The sequence below is a fragment of the Rhamphochromis longiceps genome, linkage group LG6 (assembly GCF_057381845.1).
Source record: "Rhamphochromis longiceps isolate RC_006_pf linkage group LG6, R_longiceps_female_GT1.1, whole genome shotgun sequence".
Classification (NCBI taxonomy): Eukaryota; Metazoa; Chordata; class Actinopteri; order Cichliformes; family Cichlidae; genus Rhamphochromis; species Rhamphochromis longiceps.
Window position 1 is genome coordinate 20,013,628 of NC_140562.1, and position 21,096 is coordinate 20,034,723.

At 39.2% G+C, this 21,096-nt stretch overlaps 1 protein-coding gene across 2 annotated transcripts in view; it reads right to left on the reverse strand.

The window, feature by feature from the left end:
• Positions 1-20,772, reverse strand: part of arhgap10 (Rho GTPase activating protein 10) — a 55,695-nt gene extending 34,923 nt beyond the window's left edge. The window contains exons 1-3 of one of the 2 annotated variants that reach the window (XM_085409625.1): positions 20,051-20,772; positions 1,447-1,542; positions 1,251-1,312 (exon numbers count right to left, since the gene is read on the reverse strand). In XM_085409625.1, the coding sequence (XP_085265751.1) occupies positions 1,251-1,312; positions 1,447-1,542; positions 20,051-20,204 (312 nt within the window). In that variant the 5' untranslated portion in view covers positions 20,205-20,772. The remainder of the gene's footprint in view (positions 1-1,250; positions 1,313-1,446; positions 1,543-20,050) is intronic. The other variant, XM_085409624.1, reaches the window with a different exon arrangement.
• Between the last annotated feature and the right edge of the window lie 324 nt (positions 20,773-21,096).

Here is a 21,096-nt window from a genome sequence, read left to right on the forward strand (position 1 = left end):
ATTCACCCATTCACACACACATTCACACACTGGCGATAGCAAGCTACATTGTAGCCACAGCTGCCCTGGGGCACACTGACAGAGGCGAGGCTGCCGGACACAGGCGCCACCGGGCCCTCTGACCACCACCAGTAGGCAAACACAGGGTTAGTATCTTGCCCAAGGATATTTGGCATGCAGCCAGGAGGCAGCCTGGGATCGAACCACCGACCTTCTGATTAGTGGCTGACCTGCTCTGCCACCTGAGCTACAGCCACCCCATCTCAAAGTGAGTCAAGATCACATTGAACTGTAAGTGTAAACATTGGGACTTCATTCCCAGCTCATCCTCTGCCAATCCTCCCCCAAAAAAACCCCAACCCAAAACATAAGTAAGTATTAAAAAAAAAAACTGTACTGCAATCATTCTCAGCCAAGATGGCTGTAACTTTATATAAACAGTATCAATAGAATCTTTGTGGAGATTTAAAGCTGAAGCTCCATTGTGGCTTCTTAAAAGTTGATAATATGCCAACATTTGAGCGGCTCAATGTTTCGTTTTTTACCTCTAAACAATACTAATTACTAAAAAAAAACTTTTGTCTTCCAGTAGTGCATTATTAAAGTTACTGTACGTAACGTCTTTACTCCAGAGTTTCTTCTGTGCTGAGAACAAAGCATGTCTGTACTTGTTTGGCCATAGTACTTTTCCTTACGCTGCATGGTGATGTCATCGCACTTTACTCTGAGGATTCCTGCGCTAAGTCTGTGCTTACGGTCTGAGCATGATGCTGTAATAGGCATCTCCGCAAGCTACTGATGATGGGTTCACTCCCTAACCCCAGACAGGCATTACAAGAAGATGGCTGGAAAGTCTGCATCTGCATTGTAAGAATGCTTCAAACGAGTAGCACTGACAAGTGTATCAATTCACTATTAGATGGGATTTTTGTGGTTATACTGGCAGCTATAATATTGCTACCTGTGGCAGAATAGCTTTATGGCAATATACGGTCATAAACACTTGCATTGTTGTGGATCTTGTTGGTGGTAGCGCTTTATTTGATCTGGCTTGGTACTTAAAGTTTGGGTGTGTGATGAGTGTTGTGCGTAATGTAGTTATGGACTCTTGCTCTCTCTGTAGCCACGCCCAGGCAGGGCATGTGACAGTGACCCTCCTACATTATGAGCACTAGACACACACACACACACACACACACACACAAAAGGTACAGCGGGCTTTCAATTAGGTTCTAACGGGTCACTCTCACCATCAGCTCTCTTTGGTCTTCAAGGTTTTTGAGGAATGCTGAGAACTCTTGCAAAGACTCATCTGAAGAAAAAACAAAAAATAACACATACAGGGTTAAAGATATTAGAATTATCAGTTGCACTCGTCTAACAGCACGTGTTGGCAAAAAACATATGGTTAGCGCCTTCAATATGAGGTGGTTAGCCCACACTTACCGATACATTTCTCATCATCGGTCTTTGCATCGCCAATGTACTCAAACTGAAACTCTCCCAGGCACTGGGCGAACTTGCGCTGTGCCATCCCAAGCTCTACAAGGAAATGTCAAAAACATAGTAAACATCAGCCTCATTGTATTAAAAAGGGATTTTACAATATAAATCATAACACACTACAACTGTGTGTCATCCTGGGCACCACCTGTGGAAAAGTGACATAATAAAGATAGTCTTGAAAAGTAGGTCTGCTGCACTTAGCTGTTAACCACAGTGCAAACATCCTGTCTGTCTACATCCTGTTGCACATCAAACCCTCGTGCACCAGCAGTGCAGGTACCACTGCTTCACATTTGCCACAAAACAGGGCAAACTATATTTAGCAAGTCACACAATACACGAGTAAATGCTTTGATGCTAACAATGTGATGCTTAAAAGCTAGACAGCTGTGAAGCCAATACATCTAAATTAATATACACAAATTACAATATCGATTTCCCAAATGCAATGCAGTATTATATTTTCCTTTCCTAAATAATAACATTACATGAACCCCAAAACTTGGAAAATAAAATAAAATGTTTGGTTTCTACAGCACTTTGGCAATGCTTTTTACTGCCTGACTAAAGGCAGGTGACTAGATTACTGGAAACTTAAAATCATCACACATACAACAGGACAGCACAGCAGTTAACACTACTGCATCACAGTGAGTGCAAAGGAAGCAAAATTGGCCAGAGGTGTGAATGTCAGCATGAATGGCTGTCTTTCTTCCTGTGTTAGCACTGCAATGGACTGGCAACTGTTCCAGGGTGTAACTTGCTTCTCACCCTAAGACAGCTGGGATGGGTTCCAATTAGGGCTGCTCAATTAATCGAATTTTAATCACGATTACGATCTGGGCTTTCAACGATCATTAAAAATGACTGAGCCGATTATTAGCCCCTCCCTAATTTATCCGCGACACCTTAAAGGCCGGTCCGTGAAAATATTGTCGGGCATAAACCGGTCCGTGGCGCAAAAAAGGGTGGAGACCGCTGATTAAGAGGACCCGAGGGAAGCTCGGAAAGCTAAGCAGAAGTTATTTGGAGAGTGACTGCCGTTGGTTGAAAAGAGAGTTTAAAAAAAAAAAAAACTTCAGTGGTGTTGCACACTATTTTATATTATTTTTTTAAAGTCATTGTTAACCCTTTAAAGCCGGTCAGAGCAGCACGCTCCGTTTTGCGTAACTATTTTTAAATCCCTGTAGAACCTGAACCGTGTAAGCTAGCGCAATAATTTGTTTTGCACATGAAACCGGAGGAGTTGTACTTACATCTGATGCCATCAGCTTGTCCTCGGTCACGGTTTCGTTCCACATATAGCTTTGCAAAAATTGCATAAAAAGCGCTTGCAGGAACAAAAACATAATATTCCAGAAACACGCTTTGCCGTTCCTATCAGCTGTTCGTAACACTTCCCACAGTGAAATGATGCACATGCTGTTTTCTTTGCAAATTTGCATCATAGGATTGTTTTTTGTTTTTCCTGCAGTATATAAAAATTGCTGTATCTCCAAAATAAAACTATGAAGACACTCAAAATAAATTTCCTGTGGTGGGAAACTATTTTTTGCAACTTTGTGGTATTTAAAGTTTTGAGGGATAAGCCTCTTAAATTTCTCCAAGTAGAAATATATGTAAACAAAACAAAAGCGATTTTCAATTTTTTTTTGTAGTTTATTGCACTTTTTTGCAATTTATGTAATTACTATGGACTTAATGCATACATATTATTAAAATATGGGCTATAACAGTTGTATTGATGTATAGCAACTTGAAATGCTCCCACAAATGGCACTACAGCATGTAAAAAAAATAATATAAGCTCTGGTGGACTTGGTTCTATAGTAGGTCTTAAAGGGTTAAATAAATATCGTCAAATAATCGTGATCTCAATTTCAGTGAAAATAATCGTGATTATCATTTTTGCCATAATCGAGCAGCCCTAGTTCCAATATGGATGGAAGGACGGATGGATAGTAATCTGCCCCAACATACCCTAAAAACATCATGAAGCATTCCTCAATCAACACCAAACTTAAGCAATGCAGATAACTTAAAAAAAAAAAAAAAAAAAAAAGTCTTTCACATAGGGTTGCCAACCGTCCCTTAAAATACGGAATCGTCCCGTATTTCGAAACAAAAGTACACGTCCCGTATTGAGCTAATAAGGGACGCACTTTGTCCCGTAATACAGTGAGAATCAAAAGTAGTCAATAACTTTTAATGGAATTAACGCTTTGTTTGAAAACATAATTCCCAGCCCCTCTCCTGCTTTGTGACCAATGAGCTGACAGCACACTTACGAGTATGACAATTCAGATTACCGCTCATCTCATTGGTCGAGGAAAGGTCGCTTACGGAGAAAATACCGGAAGACAACAAATGACCACAACAAGAAGCATGGCCAACAGGGGAACAAACGCAGACACTGCGGTGCAAGTCTCGGACGACAGTAAACCTAAAGCTGGGCAGACACTGTGTGATTTTTTCAGTCACGTTATTCAGCTCCTGCTCAAACTGCACGATTGACTCGCAGTTGGTAGGTCACGATGCAGGTCTCACACTATACCGCCCGATGCTCTGATGCGACCTGAGTGCTCACACTGTGCCTCCATAAAATGAAGGTTATAACAGAAAATCTGTCGCTCTCCCTCTCTGTCTTTCACTCACACAGACACACACACCACCACCATCAACTTTGCTAAATTGCTAATGAAAAACATTGATCGGGCAGCTGTGATTGAGCAGCAATGTAAATCCAACTATTTTCACGGTTGTTGTGGTCGTGATAATTTTGTGATGCCACATCGAAAAGGCTCGGATGAGCTTTCCAAAGTTCTACAAGTTGTGCCTCCATCGCTTGTGTCCAGATCACAGGCTGCACAGCCGTGCTGCTCCATCTTTTACACCAACGTTTACGTGTTTGCGCGCGAGCAGTGTGAGCGGCTGTGGTGAGACCCTCACGAGCGATTGATGATCGGGAGCTGGTCGTGAGGTGTTAATCACTTCTCGTTACCCCACGTATACTACACGATGCACGATGAAGGCCAAAATCGGTCCGATCACTCAAAAATCGGCTCAAAATGGGCCTAAAACTGCACAGTGTAAGCCCAGCATTAGAGCAGCAATGTTTGTTCCCCTCAGAGAAAGGGAAGAATGGGAAAAGGAAAACACCTGGCTGGAAAAAGTTAATATGGGCATGTGCAGTGAATATCAGCACTATGTGGCCAGAAGTGTGATAATATAATTTATTTTGTGTAATAAACAACTGCAAGAATAGATGATTACAACAAATAGATGACTAATACATAAAAGTAATACATAGATGAATAATGATGATGAGTTATGATGCGTAATCATGGGAGCAAGTGGGTTTACAAACAGGAGCAGCTGATTAGCATTAGAAAAGCTGAAATAATACCTCAACTGAAGCCAATTGTACTAAATGCACTAAATGTGCACTGTTACAAGAATGTTTTTCTTTCTATTGTTTTCTATTATTTTAAGTTAAGCAGGACAGAGTTCTTTTAAAGAAAGATTTACTTATATTCTCAAAAGTTAAGCATGACAGGCTTCTGTTTAAGAAGGAGACCTGTTTTATCGTGTTAATGTTGTCATTTTGAGCTAAAAATAAATGGCTAAATGATCATTTGTTTCACATGTGTTCATATCACAAAGAATACACATCTACTTAAATCAAATTCAAGTCAAATGGTTAAAAAAATAATTTCACACACAAAAAAAGAGCTAGAAAATTCACCACACTGGGAAGGGTGAAGACAATTGGGTCGCCCGGCCCTGGCCACGAGGTGTCCCTTATTTATTTTTCAGGGAGTTGGCAACCCTACTTTCACACTGTTATTTGGATTCCTGGCTTGCTTGTGGCTCAGCTATTAAAAGGTTAACACTTTCAACCTCGACTTTATTCGTTTTCTTTATCTGAAACCCACTGCTGGTCACTCTACACTCTAAAGGTGTTAAATCTGTACCGTCCCAAAGCACACGAGGCACATTAAAACCAAAACACCTGTGGTTTGGGTCCTCTGGCCAGTTGACGTGGAACTAGGGGAAGTTTAAAGGATCTTCCAGACAATGGGGCAGCTTCTTATTATAGTATTGTTTTTGCTCTAAGTAGTTTTTCATATAGCATTTGGAGGAAATGCTTTATTTTCTTGTGAGATCATTGTTGATGTAAGAGAAAAGTATAAACAGAAAGTGAAGCATCTAAAATGCATACAAGCAGAACTTGCACAATCACTTTATTCCTCTTTAGCAAAAATACTATAATAAAAATAAATAAAACACAAGGATTCATGACTTGTTTGTGGCAAATGACAGATCATTGCCTGACCCCTGAACAACTGCAAGACACAGAACAGAATAACGTCACACCGTGAAGATTGAAGTGAGCTTTAGGCTACGTTCACACTGCAGGCGAAAGCGCATCAAATCCAATTTTTTTGACCCTATGCGACCCATATGCGATCATGGTATGACATCCGATATTTTCAAATCCGATCTGGGTCACTTTCATATGTGGCACTGAATCCGATACATATCCGATGTTTTAAAAACATCGGATATGTATCGGATATATAAAACAGCAATAAGGATAATTATTAGGTTATTTACATTATTATGTAAATAAAATAACTTAAAGCAAAAATTGGGAAACGTAAAGTCCGAAGTCTTTATATTAAGGGCCATCAGTCAAACAATATTGTTTGCTCTGGGTCTAAACAGAGCGCGTTGTGTGTGACGTCTTCTTTTGCGCATGCCGGCCGCTTTGAGGGTTCACACTAGAGCGCCTTTGCTGTCGCATTTTATTTGTAGTGTGAACAAGCAGACAAAAAAATTGGATTTGATCAAAAAAAATCGGAATTGAGCATTAAGACCTGCAGTCATCCTTTTCTGTATATATAAATAGGACACTGCACAAGTTTCATTAAGAGATGCAAACACAGAACAGCGGTGGAGTATCAAAGACTGACTCCTCTTTAAAGGTTGTAGTCTTTTATTTTATAAAGCCAGAAGAAACGAGAGGGAGGTGTGCTCGGGATTCCTTATTATTGTCAGGAAAGAATCACTCAAGTTTCTGTAAGACTTTATTAGGCAAATATTCATAGAAGACAAATGATGTCATAAACTTGCTTGAATCACACCAAATACACGTGCAGCTCATTTTCCTAATGTGCTTGTACTATAATGAAAACTTCATTCTGTCTCAGAGGTGACTTCTACCTGAAGGAAACACATCCTGGTGAATGATGTGTGTGAGTGCTCTAAATATGGGTTAAAAAAGGTATTATTTTCAAAATAAAGGTATAGCAAATATAAGCCTACCAGGTCATTATTTTGGAAGCAAACACATCTAAGCTATAGGTTGGAATTATTTTTATTTTTTTTTGAAGGGACCGTAAATCTAGCAGGAATCTAAACCACACCGACAGCAAGAATTCAGCTCAGCAAGTCCATAAAAGGTGACTCTGGTCAGCCTGCTCTCATCCTTAATTGGCAGAACATGGAATGACTACAAGCAACAGAGGCAGGACATATTTGCTACCCACTTTGATAATAGATAATTTATTGAGTAATACACAGTACTGCATAACATCCAATGCTTCTCTTTGGATCTGGCCTCTTGTAAACCTTACGCAATATCTTCTGATGTGAAGACCTGGCACTGCTGTTTAGTCAGTCCACGAGAGGGACAGTGAGATTCAGCTGCGTAACCAATTAGTCAGAAATTTCCCCCAAATGCTATTGAGGAGTCCTTCACCGTAATGCTGTACATGCTAAATGTGATTTGTCGTTGGCGTGCTGAAATCAGCAAGGCCTTCGGTGAAAACGGCATCTTCTGAACTGCAGCATATATAGATGTAAAAAATTATTTCATATACATCATTACAGGGCCCAGACGAGGTTTCCAGATCTTTCGTGTAAAGATTTTGATTTCACATGGTGGAGTTTTAACTTTTTGCAGATGGTTGGAAGATGGGCTCAACATGAAATACATTTCTGGAAAGTTTAGCTAACTAGTGAGCAACTTGGAGTGAGGATACCAATTGATACTGCACCATGGTCACGTACTCTGCAGACAGTCCTGAAAGTACTGAAAGCAGAAAGTGTTCACAGATTCTTAGTTACAAGCATCTTTTCTGCCTCATTTTTTTGTGAAAAGGTTCTCATATTAATGTGTAACAGTAAATCTAAATGCTGATATAGCTGTGAGATTTCCCAGATTTATTGAAACTTCTTAATAATGAGATACACTTACTATTACTTAATTATTGTAATTTCTAAACTGTTTAACCAGAATGAAGCAGTCCCTCACCACAGACAGACCACACAACATCAAGTTGATGCAACTGGCTGCATCGTAGGGTTACAAGGCATCTAAATCACACCTAAGTGGATGGGTGTTTCCTCCGTTTTCTAATGTCTTTAAGTTACCTTTTTTGAATGGAGCCGTTACCAGAAAACAGTTTTATCAGCATGGAAACCCTTTAAAAGATAACCCCCGTCCCAATGCATTTATCCCCATTTGATGACTTCAACAAAATGTTTGCAATATGAGTCTCTGTGCTTTGAAGCAGCCGTGCTGAAGGAACACAAGGAAAACAAGTATTGCCAATTAAATCCTTGCTCAAAACCTTTTATAGAAAAGCAGTGTTATTGGAGTGCATTGCTTCTTTTCATTCCCAAAGTTGTGCTTTTTATTGCTCACTCCCCTCTGTTGCTTTTGGCATTGCTTGTTTGTTATCAATGTTCGACATAACTTTCCCCCCCCCCATATTTTAAACTTACAAAGTTTGTGTTGGTCAGTGTTATATGCTGTCATCTTTAGTAGTAGTATTAGAATGTAAGGTTTTAAAAGCATAGCTCATTACCAACCTTTCATTAAGGTATTTACTTGATAGGTAATGAGTGACCTTTATGGAGTCCTTGGTCACCTGCAGGTCTCAACTTATCCAGAAACATATAAATGTAGAGTGGAAAGTTCAACTCCTGAATGACACAGTAAAAAGATGTTGTGACAACATTACACTGAACACTGACACACCTTAAAGCCTCAACACACTACATTGTACCTGACGTAAGGTCAGAATCACATGTCACTAAAAATCAATGCCATTCAAGCAATTACTGTTATACTGCAGAGTGTAATGTGCATGCTGTAATACACAGGTTTTCTACAGAGTTTTTTTTTTGTGCAGTGTTTAAGTTGCCTCAGGGATTCAGTTCTCAGTGAGGCACTCGCTTCTCTGCTTTTCCAGATTTAAACAACTTCCACAATAAGTTTCCAACAGAGTTGGGATGATTCATAATTACAAAACTAATGATGTATAAAATACAAACAAAAACAGGGTGCAGTAATTTAAAAAAAAAAAAATTACAAAGACTTTCTGTTCTTGAAAGTTACATTTAGCCTAAAAACAGACAAAAAGCTGTTTGCAACTTTTTATGCCCACAACTTTTTTAGAAATTCAATATCTTCTTGTTGTACTATTTACAGGGTGAAAGGTGAAATTACAGAGTTCCAGATGTTTTGGGTTGTAGCCTGTTTTTGTACTGTTAGAGAAAGATCATGGGGGGAAAAAGACACAGGTCTTTTGTATTTTACTTTATTAGGATATGAAACATCTTTTGTGTATTAAAAAAAAAAAAAGTAATACGGGGCTAACAACACTGTGGATAATTAATATGCACTCCAGAACACTGATGTCAACAGACAGATTTGCATGGTTTTTATTAGAGCCACATGTGCAGTGCAGGTCGCACCCATCTGCAATCTGATTACATAGGCTGCAAGCATGTTTAACACACTTCAGGGTGGACAGTTCAGGCCAAGCTGTGGACTTCATTACATAAAACACAAAGAATGAATGTCATCCAGTTACATGAAGCTCCAGCAATAATCAACACCAGGCAACACTCAAATAAGGGGAAAAAGCAAAAACAAAAAAAAACCCCGGCATTGTTTTCCTGTACAGTTTCAACAGCATAGATTAATTGGATACAATCATTCCAGTGATAAACAACGTGTCAGATGAGAGGTCTGCAGAAGAGATTGAAACGATATTTCTTTCCTTCAGGACAGCAACTATCACATACCACACACACTAGGGCATGCAAGAGTCCAAGGCAAAAGCTTCGTCTGCTTTTTGCCTTTTAAAGCAAGGCATTTCAGAGCAAACCTGGGAACTGTCAAACTTGGCTAGTTTCTCCGCAGAACACCAGAGACCCTACTCTTCTGGATTTACAGTGTGAGTCATACAGACCCCACCTTACTTGTATCTGATATCACAGGCTATGCTGTTCTATAAGCGGAAAGCAAAGGAAAATAAGTGGCCAGCTATGTGACATTAGCACTGGCATGCCCATTCAGGAAGAAAAGACAAACAAAATGTGAAGGGTAGTGAATTAAAGGACTCTGGTTATTGTAGAGTGTCACCGATCAAAGGGCAAGACTACTTAAAAAAAGAAAAAGAAAGAAAGAAAGAGCAAAACGAGTGAAGAATCTTTAATAGAAACCTCTGGAAAAAATATTTTAAAGCCAAAGATGGTGGTTGTCCTGTAACACCCACTAAAAAGCCAATCATCTGCTTTATATCAGCCGAACTAAAAAAAACATAAGCCCATTGTGCTGTTGCACATAGCGTAGAATGTTGTTGCACTGCATGGCATTTGTTTAGTGCTCTGATGGGATAAACCAGAGACCTTGCTTGACTTGGTGCTCTGGATTAAAGCATAAATGATGGAGTAATGCTTTGATATGCTGCTCTTGCATACTTAAAAAAAATCTTTTTTAAGTTCATACTTAAAAAAAAAAAAAAATTTAATCAGATTTGACTGTTGAGTCTACGCATACAGTTTTTATGCCTCAGTCTCACTGAATCAGAGTTTTGACTTTCTCTCTATTCATGTTTCTAGTGTCTTGAATTGTCAGCCCAAAATGATGCTTAAGCATTACCTAGATGGCTGCTGTGTGGCTAGACTTGTGATAAGTACTATGCATAACTGCCAATCAACCCTATTGCCACTTCTCCCAGGAAACATCTGTAATCTGCATGTCCCTCAAGCTTTATAATTAATAATTGAAATACATGTTACCCAACTTACCACACGGTCTATGAAACAGTGTATGTACACAACCCACATACTAAATAAAATTTCAACACATCTGTCAGCGCAACCTGGCAACCCACAACCTTATTCAAGGGTGTGTGCTTACTGTGCAAGCAGAACATTTAGATGCTGTATGCATTAGCTCATCACTTTAACTTTAGGCTTGCCATTCCACCAAAGATATAGTAAACAGCAAGACTTTAAAGACACAAGACAATAAATAATGTTTATTCTTGCCTCTGAGGAAGGTCTGAGGAAAAATATAAGGACCATTGATTTGAGCATGACTAAAGTGTTGTTAAAAAAACAAAAAACCCTCCTTCCAACTGTGAACAAGTTGGAAGCTGGGCCACAAAGCACTCATCTCTATAGAGCCAGCTATGCATCAACTTTGTTGGGACCAAGTAAAAAGTGAAACACTGGAAAACGCCAGAAAAAGTCCAATACTACAAAAATATATACAATTTACACAGTGAAGTATCACCAAAATCACACATTGCTGATCTCCTGTTAGTTCGGCAATAAAGGGAGCTTTATTTTAAATATATTTGATAACTTCGATGTTGTACTGTGCTGTAAAACTCACTTCAGACAAAGGTCTGGTGGACAATAGTAATATTAAGTTCCCTAACTGCCTGGTCCTTCACCAAAAATCACTGATTAATCCATTTAATTTCTCAAACACTGTATTAATATCAGGTGCTTTAAGAACTGGCATTCACAAGAACAAAAGCAAAAAAAAATAAAGTCAATGACAATAATGAATCTAACACCAGGAAAAAAACAACAACTTGGAGTCATTGTACTGTCAAGATATTTGATTAATCTACAAAATGGTCTGTTGTTACAGTGCAAACAGCTTCGTTAATGGAGCCTGATTGCTTAAAGCACTGTGTTGTAACATATATTAATAAACTGTTCAGAGCAACCTATCCATTGGAAAATACTGGCACTTACAAGTTGAATATTAATGAAACTGATTGTAGAGTTACTGGTTGCACGCTCACCAGTGCTCTTTATAAAAAAATGGCCTCATGTTTTCTGTTACACTGGGCTTTACAGATTAACATCACTGATAGTCAACAACAGTTAGCCCAAATCCTTTTTAACTTGCTGAGGGTTTTAAAGCAGAACGTTTAACATGCATGTTGGGACTGCAGTAGCTAAGGTTTTCTCCATAACAGACTATAAAATGTAAGTCCATGTCAAAGGTCAGTTGCAGAAGAAGTCCACAGTGTATTTATTGGCATCTGTTGGAAAGTTGCTTGTTATGATTTCTATAGTCTCACCAGATGTGCCACTTAGGTCAGGAGTTGCCTAATGCAAGCCCACAGTGTTTACGTGCCGCGCCTTTCCACAGTCTTTCCTGTTCCACTCTCCCATCTTTTCCAGGCTGTATCCCAGCTCTACTTGCCTTCCACCTTTGCCCTCCCCAGAGCCAGCTCACCCGACCCCTCCCGCAGCTCCCTGACCAGAAAGCATGCATTACTTCATTTACGTATCCCTGAACCTCAAAACAAGTGTGCTGGGTGAGGCTACGCTGTCAGTAACAGCCAAGAGGCTGATCACAATATTTCAGTGTCTGAGGTATTCTTCCCCCCTCAGACACCAAAAATGCTTTTCTTTCATTATGCAGTGAAAGGTGTCCTCACCAAAAAAGGAGCCCTTGAAACACTGCAATGTAATATACTTTTATAGTAGACCTCTTCCTTGGAGAGAGAGATAAGGAGCGTTCCTCCCACATGACTTCACGTCTTGTGCTAATGCGATTTTAATGAAAGATTGTGATGTGGCTCTTTGGCAGAATCAGTAATGTGATTACAGAGATGAGCAGTGAGCCAAAGCACACTATGGCAGGCTACTCTTAAACCTGTCTGCCAGACAGAAAGAGACCTTCACATCGCTGGGCTTTCAATGTGGAACCAAAAGTGAAACTACAAAAAAAATTACACTTATGGAATTGTTTTTCTGAACTGTTTGGTCAATTTACCTGAGCAAGTCCAGCTGTGGAAGAGACAGGCCTGATCTTGCTGCAACTTTGTCTAACTTCAGTTTTCCAGATTATTACAACACGAAAACACAATTTGCAAGGGGCAGTGGAGAAGTGAGCAGTGACAAGACTGCCCAAATAACAAGATCTTCAGAAACTGAGAACTCAAAACTTCCTGGGGGAGCAAAAAAGGTTTACTAAAGACAACAGTGACGTGTAGCTGAGAGGGTACAGACAGGACACAGTTCCTGTGGAGGAAACCCTCTGAAACAGAAGCACATCTGCATGCTGCTCCTCTAATGGGCACTTCCATGTCATGCCTCTCTGGCCCAAGGCCCCGCTTCAAAGTTTCCTCCCAGAACCAAGGACTTTCCATACTGGCACATCCTCCCAGCTGTAGCAGCCAAGGGAGTTACTGAAAGGCTGAGAACTGAATGGATTTCTAGAACAACAACTGTGCTTTGAACTGCCCAAACAACTGAGCCTTCTGAGGGCAACACTAAAGGAAAAAAGAATTATCATGAAACTAAAAAATCTATACCTAAATTGCATTCAAGATTAAATATGTTAGTGTTCACTGCAGACCTCTAAATAACACATCTGTACAATACTGTCGAGTGTTGCAGCTTATTGTGAAGCGGATAGTGGCCTGCAGATTAAACAGCTTAGCGGCCTCAAATCATGTCTACACATCAAGAAAAAGCACACAATCTTGCATCTAGATATGTGGCCCTTTTAACTTCAAAGTTGCAAACTACAAAAAGCATACTCAGAAGAAAACTTCTGATTGTTTGTAGGATTCTCTCTAAAAAGACTAACCAAACACAGTGTCTCATGAGACTGTAACCCTATTATCAGAGTGTATCCACCTAAACAGAGCTAGACTGTGATTGAGCTCCACCCTACGAATGTACATTAACAACGCTGTACCTTACTTAAACTTTAGGTATAGCCCAAAATACTATAAACTTAGTAATACCCCTGTGCTTAGAGAAAGGCCCTGTTCACACCCAGCATTAACTTGGGTGGTCTTGCAATAAGTGGACAGCTTCACAGTACAGATGTAAAGACACTTAGGATGCATTCAGCCATAGCCGTTTTGTTTCCTGTGTACTGGACTACACTAAAGGACCGCCTAAACAACTGGCATGTAGATCCATGAAGGACCTCTGCAAACAAATCAGGAGCGGTAAAAGGCAGATTTTGTCACTTTGAAAACATCTAAAGACTTTTCTACTGCCCACTGAAAACTGATGTACTTTGATCAAATCACCCAAGAAATAGCTATGCCAGCTATGAACAGGATCAAAAGTTTAGAGCAGCGCGACAGACTTTAAATCTATTATTCTATTTTAAGAATCAGAATATTTGTAGAAAATTATCTGTAGAGCTTTCAATCCATTTTAGGCCATCAAACTCTACTACCTTCAGTTATTGAGCTGACAGTTCTGACATTACAATAACAACCCATTAAATTACAATTAATTGCAATAATTTATTTTATTTTTTCAGTTATACTAAACAGACACATACTTACAGTTTGACAGAAACCGGAAAGGACTATATGAATTGTGAGGTTTACTTAAAACTCATTAAATTGTAATATATCTATATCATGGCTAAAGCACTTCTGGATGGATGCAAACTGCATTTCGTTGCCCTGTGCATGTGCAATGACAATAAAGTTGAATTCTATTCTATTCTAAATGTTATGAGTTTAGCTTGTACAACCATCCTTGACAACAATATCTTGAAGTAACCATTTTCTGTATGGCCTTCTAGGGCTGCCACAAACGATTATTTTGATAGTCGACTAGTCACCGATTATTTATGCGATTAGTCGACTAATCAGATCATCATCCACTGGACGTAAAACTACAGCTTATTGCACCAGCAGCATCTGCTCTTATATAACTATCATTAGCTTACAGCTTTAAGCTTTTAAGGTGCTAACTAGAAATAAAGACAAGATGATAGTTTATTCAATTTTAATGAAATTTGCAGATTGTTTCGGTAAAATTTAATAAACTCCTTGCTATCTAAAATATAACAGGACACCGGAGTATATTCTCCAGCATCTCACACTTCTGATAATCAGCTGTCTGCTTGACATTTATTCAGCTGTGTAAAAACTATAACTTTAATCTCAGCCAAACCGATTTACTCAGGAACAAATAAAATACAAAAAAAAAAAAAAAAAAAGCCAAACAACAACATTTTTAATTTATCTAAGTGACTCATATATATTTAACCTGAGTCGTGAAAGACGGCGGTGGGTTTGAAAACAATTTGCCGGGAGTCCGGTGTTCTCACGGCGCTAGTGACCTAGCCCCCGGCTAGCTATCGAGCTAGTGGGTAACAGACGTCTCCGAAAACGTCGGAGCGCTTTTGAAAATATGTGGTGTCCTGATAAACTGAGCCGATATTTGAGGTTTACACAGCTACATTCTCGCCTGAAAATATGTTAAACGTTTATTTTGTGACCCAGAAAGAATAATAAGAGTAATATTAAAACTAACTAGCTACCGCCATTGTTGGAAACTAAGCTGGGCCGCGCTATGAATTCTGGGACACAGCTGCTTCTTCTTCTTCGGGGTTTAACGGCAGCTGGCATCCTTGTACATGCTCTGCTGCCATCTTCTGTTTCAGTCCGTTATTACACTCTTAAATCCTGCTATTATTCCTGCGTCTTTTGCGATCTTACAAAGCTTCAAACGACACGTCGACTATTAAATCAGTCGTCGACGATTTTGATAGTCGACGTAATCGTGACTAGTCGACAAATCGTGGCAGCCCTATGGCCATCAGTCTCTTACATCATTGTAAGATAGACTTTTAAGACTGTGCACATTAAGGTTTGTGGACATTTGTAAATGCACATCTCTCTTAATGTCCCACCACACCATTTCATTCAAGTTCAGGTGTAGGACTTGGCCATTGCAACAATCTGATTTTCTTCTTTTTCAGCCATTCTGTTGCAGATTAACCATTGTGCTTGGCATAACCCAATTTGAATCAACCTTGAAATGAAATGAGGCCATCTGTTTGACAGCTAAATTTGGACCAACCTTTAGCTGTCATACAGATGGCCTCATTTCATTCTGCAATACTTTGGTATACAGAGGAGTTTGTAGTCAACTCAGTGACTGCAAGGTGCCCAGGCCCAAATCAATACCCCTCTACCACCGTGCTTGACAGTTGGTATGAGGTGTTTGTACTGACATGGTGTGCTTGGTTTCCATCAAACATTGTGTTGTATCTTACAGCCAAACATTTCTACTTAGGTCTCATCTGTCTAACGGACATTGTTCCAGAAGTCTTAGGGTTTGTTCAGATGCCTCTTTGCAAATCTAAGAAAACACTTTCTCCAGCCAACTCTCCCAAACAAGCCAAATGTGTTCATGTTTTTCCTAATTGTATTGCCATGAACTTTAACATGCTGCAGAGTAGGGCTGTGTGATATGACCAAAATCTCATATCCCGATATAAGATATAAGACATCTATCGTCCCGATAACGATATAAATCACAAAACTTGAACATTTTCTGTAAATTCTGTGAATCTCAGGCAGCTCGACTTGCGGGAAGTGTTTCCAGCTGGGCATCGTGTACGTGGAGTCGAGTGTTTTAACCGATGCATGAAACTATACATTTTTAGACACAAGTTGTAACGGCCGCTGTTTTCTTTATGAGTATTTATTACACGGCGTGCTGCGGGGAAAAGCCTGTTCTAACGTTTGAGTCTAAGGTTTATTTTTTAGCACCTGTCAGCTCTTTTTTGCTTCTCATCCGTAAACACTCTGCATACTCTTTCACGTGATTCAGTTTATTTTGAAAAGTCTCTACAGGATCTTCAGCTTTATTGTGAAAGGTTTATGTGGAAAATAAACAAGCGGACACGCGATGGTTTTACTGTCGCTGTTGCTAACGACAACGCATAAAAACAGGCGCTTGTTGTTGTTTTTTTTATCCTAACAACAAAAATATTCTTTTGCTTAAGACAAAAAAGAAAAAAAGAACTACAACCATCAAACTTGAGGCAATGATAAATTATTGAAATTGATGACGCTTAATTTGATCATCTGTTGTTCACCAATAGAAGAAAGCCTACTCCACCCTGGACAGACTAGCTTTGTTTTAAATTAACCTTCAGCACAGCACAAAGAACAGCCTAAAATAGAAATAGAAATCAAAAAGTTCTGCTTTAAGTCTAGATAACATCTAAAGCAATCAAGCCATGTCTAACAATCTGCTGCAGTAGCTCTATAATGTTTAAATTGCTCTATTGCTGCCACTACCAAATAGTGTAAATGGCTCCTGATTAGAATGCTAAAAATACACCAAAAACAGTTTTGTTGACAAAATAGTTTCCATTAAAGGCTTCAGCACAGGCCAAGTGAATTAGGCTGAGCAAACTTCATTAATGTCAAAACATAACCATCACTTCCTTCCTGAAACAGATTTTGCAATAGTCCCATTGGGAGAGCATGACCAGGGTTTCCTATTTCTTGTCATTTTCTAAAAACACCAACACAGACTTAGTGAAAGCAGTGATATGCTACCATCCTGACTCTACTTTAAATCAAAGCAAAAAAACTACAGTCAAATACGATGCTAAATACAAGATACCACATGCCATACTGAAACTAGACACTATGTCACTGTGCCAGTTTATACCAACACAGCAGTGCACCAACATCACATCAACTGCCAGTGAGTCACCACAACACTGCGGAGGCTATTCAAATTTTTTGTTGGTGCAAGTAAAATAATAATACTACCAACATTTCACCTTGAGCATCTGCAAAGGTCTGAGGCATATGTGACTGTATTGACATCTGCACACCCTCAACTGTAATGACACCAGCTATGGACCCATTTTCCAAGAGGATTGAAAAGTAGCATTGTAACAATCCTAGCTGAGGGGTCCGTGTACATGTCCACAGTTTACCATAAATCTGGCCTAAGGCATGAGAAAGTCACAAAAATTACAGCAGGCATTATTAAACGTACATAACATAAGGACAGTTTCCTCATGTTCAATCAATGTGACAGTTGTATAGATGAAACATGTTTAGACAACTTTAACCAAAATGTCCTTTTAGAGGGTACACAACTATCCTCCTAAGATCTTTACTCAGATTGAAAGAATTTAAGTTTATATGTTAAGTTTTAAAGTTTAAGTGTCAAGGGAGTCACTATGATGAGGGGGGTCAGAGTAGCAAAGAGCTCCAATGAGACCATGGAAACATTCAAAAAGGCAAAGAAACAGGCCGACAATCCCGGCTGTGCACAAAAAAGCAGCCAAGTAATAACACAATCAAGAAAAACATTTTTAAAAATGGACTTTCCAACATGAAACTTTACTATCTGCAAATATTTCTCAAAACGGTGTCCAAAAATGTAATTTATTGAATAGTTTCTGATACATAAAGTGCAAATAATGCACTATTGTGCACGGAGCCCTTGTCCAGCAAACCTCTCAGTTGTGAGGGGAAAAACTCACGCTCAATGCAGCCACACATGGCTTAGGGCGCGGCCCGCCCAGTCAGAAAGCAAAATATGGTGACTTCTGTGCCTTTAATGTATGCATTTAATAGCTTGCTAAAGGTCCTATTTACGTATTTGGATCATTACTAAACCACAAACAATTCAAGTTAAAAAAAATTTAAAAACTAAAAAGAAATGAAAATTGTTTTGTTGCATGTAAATCTACAAGTTTTTTAAATTTCTGGGGGAAAAGAAAGGGAAATTATGAACTGCAGATTTTAAGTCCATGTAGAATACACATCTATAACATGAACAACTTGATGTGATACATATTTTTGAGTCACACATATTTTTTCTAATTAAAGCACATTTAAGTGACCTAATGAACAAACAAGCACACACCACATAACAACCAGTTAATATGCACCTTTGTAACCAAAAGAAAAGATTTTAAAAAATGCACCACCTCAACTTTATGTTAAAGCAACGTAATTAAAATAAAAAGACAATCGATACGCATTTAAAAATACATAAAAGGTTAAAATATTTTAAGCGCCAAAGGCTTTTTTGTAAGCTAGAGTGTGGCTAAGACTGAATCTCAAGACGAGATGCAAAGATAACTTTAACGCCACAAACTGTTTGCATCAAGAGTACAGTTTTCATGTACATGCAAGAAAACTTAAGTATCTCACATACCACACACCTTGTCCTTCCAATAAAAAAAAGCTTAGGATATAAATAGAAACATCAAGCTCAAAATCAGAGAGCCAGTTTTGAAAATCAGTCAAAATATTTTGTTGCTGTAGGAAACACTAAACCAAACTCATATACTTATAATCTTATGTTTGTGACACGCTAATACTTTACAATATTAACCCTTTGCCTCAAAGTCTGCTCATGCAGTGCTTGTGCACTGTGTAGTCAGCATGAAAAAACAACTAGTAAATGTGAGCTTTGGGAGACTTTAGGCTTTTCTAGAAGCAAGTATGAAAATCATACCTGACACTAACCAGCAGCACAGACAGACAATAAAGCAAGCCTGAGGGTAAACTTTAGCCCCCCATCAGCATAAAAAAGTTCACTAAAATAGGATTGGTATTATTTTAAACCTTTCAGATACAGTGTTTCAGAAACTAGAAATGATTCATGGCATTTCCAGCAAGGCAAAGCAGTCTGTTTTATAAGTGTTTAAGTCCTGGCGTTAAGCACAGGGCAACCTACAGACAAGCCCAGCCCATGAGATTAGAGTTCAAGGAGATAATGTAATCATTTTTAACCCAGCTGAGGTGTGTGACTGAACAAATAGTGTAAGGTGTTATTAAAAAAAATCCAGAGCACTGGTTCACACCGACTCAAAACTTTCCCCATAAAATAAAACAAAAACTTACATTTGTTTCCCCCACATTATCTCGTCTTACAATAACCCTTCAGCTACTAACGAGCGCCTCATAAACAGAGACGCTACAAGCTCTGCAGTTTCTTATTAGGTTTTCGTTTTTCACTTCTCTTGTATTTCAGGTGCTTTCCCCGAGTGTCTTTGCTTATTTCTCAGCTTTATTCGTCTCATCGCTCATTTTTATCTTTTTTTTTTTCCTGTTTGTTTAATTAGCATTATTTTTAAAACACGGGCGATATGTCTGGAGCAAACTTTGATGAATTAAAACACAAACGTTACACTCTGCGAAGGGAGTGGACTCTCAGTCATGTACACATCCCCAAGTTTAAGGATATTTGCACTGAAGCCCGGCACTGCAAAGTGTTGACAAATTGAGCCAAACTGACAGACCAGATCTAAAAACGTTTTTCCTCTACATGTCCATTATATTCCTCACACCTAGCTTCAATTAACCTCAACAGCCTCGCTCATAACATAATCAGTGCTGAGTGCTCGATTTGTCTGTGACTCACTGATTTTCTTGCACCATTTGAATATTAAAAACGTCAAACTTACGCTTGGTTGCATTGATGAGGTTCTTCCCATCTTTGTACAGCTCTTTGATAAACCTGTTAGTTTTGTCCAGCTCTGCTTCGTGTGACTTTATTTTGTCCCTGAAGCTCGGGCTGTCCAGATAGCACTCACTAAATTCCAGCGGGTGTAGTCCCATTGCTGTGACAGATTGATAGCTTCGTTTTCAAACAACGGAAAACTCACACACGGAAAAAAAAAGAAGCACAACAAATCCAGGTTCAGTTTGCAATTCGAGCAAATAAATAGTCGCTGCTGTTAAATGACGGGTCGTTTTTTAGGAGTCTTCGAGTCGGGCTGAGAAAGCATAGCTACATGAAGAAGTAGCAGCAGCAGCTAACGTTGTTTAGCATGGTAACTTCTGACAAGGGCTCATGGGTGTAGTTCCACGGCTGTCAAATAAAACCAGAATGACTAGCAAGTGTAACGGTTAAGAAGTGATAAAGATACGATATCGCCTGAAGCATTCATCGGAAGTCGGTTGACACCAGTGGTCAAAAAGTCAGAGTGTGCTGTGTCCAATTTTTTCCTTCCTCCATCAAATGTACTCCACCTAGCTAAAGTGACAGATTGAGAAACTCCGCTACTGACATCTGCGTGCGTGTTGCAAACTTCTGCCAGCAGAGTTTTGCGCCAGATAGCTTAGTCAGGATACTTCCGCCGTCGTTTCTTCGCGTGCCCAATGACCGTTGTTTTCGTTTTGTGGTGGGAACAATGGGGGTAATTGCAGGTTTTATTTAACTGAAAGGAATAGTAGTATACTATAACGTGGCTGAAAGGTTGTTTTGCGCTGGAGAATCAGGCGGTGCTAACTTTACAGGTTTTTCTTTGGAAAATCAAAGCTCCCCTCTGGTCCTGTGTGGGCTGAGGATTGAAGGATTGCCATCCTTACTGTAATTTCTTTATGGTTTGATTCTAAGGGGACACATTTTCTCTTATTTATTGATTGATTTATTTATTTTTTGCTGGTTTTATGCCATAGGTCTGCAGGTTTTTTCAAGTTTTTTCACTGCAGTCCTTGTACCTGACCA